At 38.7% G+C, this 7,758-nt stretch overlaps 1 protein-coding gene across 1 annotated transcript in view; it reads right to left on the bottom strand.

Moving 5' to 3' along the window:
- The window catches only part of TMEM5 (transmembrane protein 5), a 47,260-nt gene that overhangs the window by 6,013 nt on the left and 33,489 nt on the right, over positions 1–7,758 (bottom strand). The window contains exons 4-5 of the mRNA XM_006859513.1: positions 3,792–4,106; positions 758–928 (exon numbers count right to left, since the gene is read on the bottom strand). Of these exons, the coding sequence (XP_006859575.1) occupies positions 758–928; positions 3,792–4,106 (486 nt within the window). The remainder of the gene's footprint in view (positions 1–757; positions 929–3,791; positions 4,107–7,758) is intronic.

The following is a 7,758-nucleotide window of genomic DNA, read 5'->3' as shown; positions in this document are numbered from 1 at the left end:
GTAGTGAGGTTGGCCCAGGATTGGACATTGTTTCCTTCTGCTGTGCATGGGGTCACTATGAGTCGGTTCCGACTCGATGGCACCTAACAACAGCAACCTGCTTATTTAAAAACAAGATCAAGGACTCTAAAAGGTCTTCCTTTACCATGAACACCTGTTTTCTGATTACCATGTAGGTGACAACACATCTTATATGCTAACTGGATCAACTAAAACGCTGAAATCCCTTTAATCCTATTTATCCATGTATCCTTCAAGCCACTCACCATTTATTTGAGGCCTACCTTGTGCAAACTTCTATGTTAGACAAATATGTGCCCTTATCCCAGGGTGTTTGTTGTCAGGTTCCTGAAGGTCTGAGGAGTACTGCATGTGAGTCTTGGCATGCTTAACTAGTCTGCTGAAATCTCAGGGATGAACCTACTAAGTCCTTAGTGGCATTCATCATGTCCTGTATATCAAGTCTAATAAATTTAAGTGAAAAACTCTAGCAAATGATATTTGCAGATGGCGGGTATTAGAGTTCTTTTTCAACTACATGTTAAAACTATAGGAGATTCTTCTATTTTAAATGTATACAGCTCAGTTTCTCTTGTATGCATATTTCTTTCATAACTTTTGTTATCAATGTACCTCCTTGGGAGAGACTGCTACTAATGGAGTTAACAATGCTTCTTTGAAGACATTCAGTGCCGCTACACAAAGCAACTCTCAGTTTAGGGGAAAAATGGATCATTTAAGTACACATAGAACTTACTGTTCTCTTGCTGAAACCCAGCAAAGCTTATCATTCCCATCTTGTTTTAGAATGTTCATTAGTGCTTGTCTTGATGAATTTTCATAAACAGTTCCTAAGAAATTACATAAGTATGGCCTCTCATCATGTAACATTGACCAACTTGCTTCTACTACAGGAAAATTCCTATATCTATAAAAGATAAGTACACATGAATTAACAATACATGACAAGCAGATTGACAAAATTCTCAAAAACAAACATTTTATGTAACATGCTAATGATAAGTTTTGAAATATTAATTTCTTAACCCTAACTTGTAATTTTCCATGCTTCTTTGGAAAAGTCCCCAAACCAACTGACTTAAAAAAAGAAATCTCACATTGACAATTTACAAAATTGCCATGAGCTTATGTGCCTAAAGCTCGTTGTATTTTATCACCTCCCATTACTCATCTGCAACTTATATATAAATCAAATTCAAGACCTTCAAAGTAAAAACATAACCAAACCCAAACTTCTCCGTTTACAATAATCATGACCTAGCCAGTGTGATAGGCAGGAGATGGAAAGAAGACAGGAGCCATATTGCTGGACATTACAAACTTGTTAAGTGCTGCCCAGTCCATCCTGATTCAGCGACTCTGTATAGGGTTTCCGAGGGACGGCTGGAGAATTTGAACTGCTAATCTTGGTTAGTAGTCAAGTGCTTATGCTACAGCACCACACCAGGACTCTATATAGCCAAGGGTTCTGCAAAATTAATTTCATGGCTTTTTGAGTAGCTAAACAAAAAACAAAATAAAACACAATGTATGTCATATAAGAGAGGCCTGTAGAAATGGGCTCATGCGCATGGGCATTTGGAAATACAGGAATCAAATAGTGTATGTGAAACATACCTTTCAGGGAAGAGTCACATTTTACATCTATAATAAAGTTTCTGACATTTTGTGACAAATAAAAATGTTTCTATACATTGTCAAATGTCTCTTGTAAACAAAACTGTCCCTGGTTGCATTTGATCTATTTTGAAAGATATTGGCCTTATCTAAAAACACCAGAATTGCAAAGACTGTCTGTCATATACTTTATTAATAGAGTATGTAAAGTTACTGTTAAAAATTAATATTCTGTTTTAAAACATTTTATAAACATACCTGTTGCTATTGTTGTTAAGTGCCGTCGAGTGGGTTCCAACTTTTAGTGACCCAATATAGGGTTTCTGAGGCTATAAATCTTTGCCAGAATCTTTCTTTCATGGAGCAGCTGGTGTCTCGAACCACCAACCTTGTGGTCTGCAGTCCAGTGCTTACCCTGCAGAGCCACCATGCTCTCACTCCTTACTTAATCAACTATCTCATTATCTGACATTTTGTATTATCAATAGTAAAAAATCTATCCAACTATTTGGTGCAGTAACAACATATCTGGCAGTAATGAATACCGAAGCGCAAGGCTAGAGCCCTGCTGGCTATGATGAAGGTTATGTGCCAGCTTGGCGGGGGTCATGATTCTCAGTGGTTTGGCAGTTACATCATGATGGAATAATGTAGTCATCCTCCATTCTGTGGTCTGATGTGGTTATCTTCTACTTTTGCAGAATGCTGATTTTTTAACATCTTAGTATTTAGAACCTAACCTTGTTGATTAATGAGGAGTGGGTGTACGAGGGACTTAGACTTGACTGTACTTAACAAAAATCTTACTGCCTGGCCCTACCTCAAATCTGGAGTCCTGGTGGCACTGCAAGATAAGAACTGGACTGCTAGTCACGAGGTTGGCAGTTCAAAGCTGCTCCTTGGAAATGCTATACAGATCTCTTTGAGTTAGAGCTGACTCCATGGAACTTAACAACAACTACCTCAAATCTACTGAGTCAGAATCTTAGGGGTTGGGCCCTGAAAGATACCTTATTAATGTACTCCCTGGGTTAATATTTGAGTAATTAAATATGTCTTCTTAATTAATGTACTTCCTGGGTGATATCTGTGTAGTCAAGTAGATACCAGCCCAAAGCCACATTTGGTAGCCAGCGGTAGAATGCTAAATGAGTTTCCAAAAACCATGCCAGTAAGATTTTTCTGGGAATAGAGCCTAAAAGAGACAAAAATTTCTGCCTTCAAGAAGTTTATATACTAGTGGCAATTTACTCTAAAAATTAATTTTCTATAAATTAAAACCCTTGTATAACAGAAATATAAGAACAAATATTTTCTACTTTATATCTGGAGCTAGGCCTTATAGATATCAAATACACTGAGAAGCCTTAGCATCATTTAATCAATCCCTCATTTTACATACTTTGTTGTTGTTATGAGCTGTCTAGTCAGTTCCAACTCATAGCGACGCTATATAAGGTTTCCAAGGAGAGGCTGATGGGCTTGAAGTGCCATACCAGGACTACATCTTACATACTAGATTTGTACAAAATCAATCATTTTAGGGGGATATGGGAGCATAATGCAATCCTCCCAAATTCCAGGGTCCAGTATACTTTTAATATTACTGCCTTTAAAGTAAGGCTTAAAACCAGTTTTATTATTTTTTTAATCTATAAAAGATATAGATTCTAAAACTATTTTGAGAAAATTTGCCATTCTCTGCTAAGCATGTCTTGAGACACTCTAGACATTCAGCAGATGACTTGGGGTTTTAAAACAGAAATAAGATATGTTGCTTATCTGTTGTCTTCATTAAAAGGATAAAACCCTTTAAAGACATCATTATTGTCATTGAAGCATGAGACCAAACCACATTTTTGCTTCAAGGAAGGACTGTACTTGTTCTTTGTTGTTGTTAAGTGTCATCGAATAGGTTCTGATTCATAGTGACCCTGTATAGGGTTTCTACCTGTTGGGTTTGAACTGCTGACCTTGTGGTTAACAGTCCAGTGCCTACCCTACACCAGGACTCTTTAATGACACCAAAAGAACAAAATTTTCTGCAAAAAAAATTTTCTTTTTAAAATTTTCTGCAAATTTTAAGCACAATCTTCCTGATTCAGAAATTCATCTCTCAGAGTCTAAAAATGAGTATGATATTTTATACTTACGTTGCTACGCCTAAAGGCCACTGGAAAACATCCACTCCATTAATCCAGGGGCTGTCATATATTATGAAAAGGAGCTCAACAGAGCCTCCATTACTTTTGAGGAACTGGCTTATCCATTCATTATTACAATGTTCATTTCCAAGCAAAACAACAGCCAGATGTTGGAGCTTTTGAGTTTGCACTAAATTTTGTGCATAAAGTAACCACTGGGTGGCATGAAAGACTTTTGTTTTCTCTCTTCCATTTAAAATGAGTACCACATTATGCACATCAACAGAGAAGTACCCTGGAACTACAGCTGGACCAGTGATGAAGCTGTTAAGAACAATGAAACAAAAACAGCAGACAAATAAACAAAAACAGGACAATGTTATTTAGCATCAGAAGTAGTTAATCATTTTATATAAATTCTATCATAAGATTTAATTTATACTCTTTCTAGAAATGTACATTGTATAGTACAAATTCTTATGTACAGTCTGAAAGATGGGGAAAAGCTATAGATGAATGGGAAGAGCTTTGGTTATAGATGTATCAACTTGCATGGGATAGTTAAAAATGTAGTAGACTTTTTAATGGCTTTAATCCCATTCAAAGTAAATACTGCGTAGAATAGCATGATACTCTGCAAATAAGGGGCAGTACAAACCAAGAAGGTGCTTAATGAAAGTCAGTAGTCCCCAATCCATGAGTGCGCTCCTTATCTGAATGAAGTCTTGGAATAGATTGATGAGAAAGTGTCAATGAACTGAGCAGGAAAACTGTATTATAAACATTCTACGACTCACCAGCACTTGACAACAACAATGGAGGGTTAAGTTTCAAGAAGAGTAGTATGATGTTAGGGGGGGGAAAGCAAGCTCCACAACACTCAGTAAACTAGGGAAGCCATATATAATAGATAAAAAAGTATATAGAAAAAAATTTACATTTATTCATGTGTGACTAGTATAAATGTAGATGTAAAAATTTTTATGGGAGGATCCACAGCAAATTTATGACAGTGGCTGCCTCCGTGGAAGAAGGAAGAAATGCCCAGAGAGCTTCTGTTTTATTGGACACATTTAGTATTATTTTAAGAGGAAAGTTAATATCTAAAGCAAATATGACAGAGCTGGAATCTGATAGTTCTAGATGGTACGTAAGTGGAAATTTGTTGAATTCATCTCTGTTCTTTATTACATTTTCAAACTTTTCATAAGAGGATTAAGCATGTTGTATAACTCACATTTTCATGGTAAGTGCTGCTTAGAACAATCACTAATACTGAAATATTTTAAACTTTATATCTTAAATATAAAAAAATCCCATGTAATCCATCTTAAAATGAATCACACTGGTCCTGGATTCTTCACAACCTGGAGTCTCGGTGTGACACTGTAGGATAAGCACTGGACTGCTAACTGCAAGGCCAGCAGTTCAAACACACCAGTTGATCCTCGAAACTGTACACAGCGTAGATATGAGGTGGAACCAACTCAATGGCACTCAACAATAACAAAACCTTTTAATCTTTATTATTATGCTATTAGGTGCCATTGAGTTGGTTTAGACTCAATGACCCTGTCTGTACTGGGTTTCCTAAGAGCAGCTGGTGGGTTTGAACTAGCAATCTTGTAAGCAATGCAGTGCTTACCCTACAACACCACAACAGGACTCCTTTAATATTTAGTTGTATGGTAAAATTAGCAATCAGAGCAGGATTTAAATCTTTAGGTGTATGCTAAAATCCTGCTTTGATTGCTTATTGGTACTAGAAAAGAAATCTAACATTAAGTGCTTGTGAGTTTGAATTGTGAATCAAAAGGTTGGCAGTGCAAGCCCACCAGCTGCTCCTTGGAAATGCTGTTTAAGTTCTTTCCACTACTGTTGTTAAAGAGCCCAGGTGGTGCAAACGTTTACTGCTCAACTGCTGACTACAAAGTTGGTGGTTTGAACCCACCGGCCGCTCTGAGAGACAATAGACCTGTCCATTTACTCCCATAAAGATAATCACCTTAGGAACTCTCTGAGGCAGATATGTTCTGCATATAGGGTAACTATGAGTCATAATACATTTGATGGCCCGCCACAGCTTCCTCTTTCTCCTGTGTATATTTAATTATAATATAAAATTTTAGATAAAATCTCCACAAAGATGGGTAAATTAAGCTTTGTTTTGTGAGTTAATGCTGTTTGGCCCAATACTTTGCTATCATTTTAATGATCTTGTATAGTTTTAAGTTTTTTAAAAAAAGTTTTTATTGTGAATTATGTGTTAGTTTACATGGGTGAACATTATCTTTACATTCATCCTATCGTCCTTTGTTTCACTGCAATGACCACAATCCCCTGCATGCATCATCAAATACCTAAAGGGTATACCCTACACTCATACCCCCGCCCCACCCCCACCCCCAACACCCAGCTGCCAGCACACAGCACCTCTCCTTCCGAGTCCAGAGTCCTCAGCCGCTACCCGCTATTTCTGTCCACGTCATTGTCTCTGCCTCCATCCCTAGTGTCACTGCCTTCTGGACATAGTCTCCCATTTCACTTTTCTCCCTTGATAGTTCCCAGGATCTCTGCTCCTGGTCTGCAAAATCAGCCACTCCCCTCCTTTTGTTACCAAACATTTACATTTACCTTTCCAGCACTCACTGTCAACCTGATAGCGATCATTCCCTATTGAACCACAGGAGTCCTTTTCCCCTCACCTTTTATTAACCTCATCCAGATAGGATGGAAACAATTCAGTGGAGGTTCTACATTTCCCTGTATCCTCTGGAGCTAAGTTCCCTATTGAAAACTTGTAAGCCAGTCACTTCTTGCCTTTGTAGGCCCCCCATTTTGGGTAGCCAATGTCTAAGTTCCCCCTTCCTGTTGACCCTGTGTACCGAGGGGGTTTGAATGATCCTTACTGTAGAGATTTATCTGCTCCTTTGTCATACTGCATCCACAAGCACAGGTCAAGTTCATCCACTTATGGTGGGTTACTCCTTTTTTTTTTTCCCTCTTCTTTCTTCCTCTAGTCATGTTCTGATCATCCAGCCATTAATGCCAGGTAAAATGGGTACCTCCAAGTGTGGGTATTCTTGTGCATGCCCCCTCTCTTTATATCAGCTGGATGCTTCACACTCCATTCTAGTCCTCTGGGGCCATGTCTCTGCCCTTGGGCTCAGGAGTCCCTAGGTCTTGTCATACTGCTGGTTAGGTTAACAGGAGACTATTGAATGTGGTCGGACTTATTTCACAACTTCATTGCTGTTTTTCTCCCCTTCCCCTTATTGGTGACAACATGGTCAGCAGCAGAACCATATGCCTGCTAGTGTATTCCATTTGAGTTTCAGTCTTGGAAGGCGGTTTGCCTTGAGGGGACCTGACCTCTTGCCTTGATGGCTCCCTGGAGAACAACTTGCTTGTTCTTGTAGTAAGCAGTCAATTGGACTGTTGTTGTTTTTTCCTGCTGGTCTTTATTTCAAGAAGTATTTTCTATCCTTCTAGCTGCTCCAGACTGGTCTGTTTGTCCTTTCACATGGGAATGTCCCACCTCAGAAAATTCTGGATGATGATCAGGATTTCACTTATGGTCTTGTGCAGTGCAAAGGCTCTGCATGGAGCCTCCTTCACTGGGCAAGTTCTAGCCCTATTTTAGTTATTCCAAAAAGTTATAGGCTGAAGATGGACTTACAAGCTTTCTCTGGTGATGTTTCTGGCTATTCCTTTCTCTCCCCTTCAAGTGTCTATTTTACAATAGTAGACAAGGGAAACCAAGATTCAACAGACAGCCAAGCATCTTAACATCATTTCCCCACTTTTACCCATTCGGACCATGCCTCAATCTCTGTATCCACGAGCCCTGTTGTTCCACATTTGTGCTCAGATCGTTATTTATCTCTGTCCCATTTAGCCCATGTAAACCTGCCTAGCTATTCTCCCATCCACCTTACTTTCCTTTCTCCTTCTAGTGTATTGTCCCTTCCCCCCC

The sequence above is a fragment of the Chrysochloris asiatica genome, unplaced genomic scaffold (genome assembly GCF_000296735.1).
Source record: "Chrysochloris asiatica unplaced genomic scaffold, ChrAsi1.0 scaffold00033, whole genome shotgun sequence".
Lineage (NCBI taxonomy): Eukaryota > Metazoa > Chordata > Mammalia > Afrosoricida > Chrysochloridae > Chrysochloris > Chrysochloris asiatica.
This window is presented reverse-complemented; position numbering and strand designations above follow the sequence as displayed.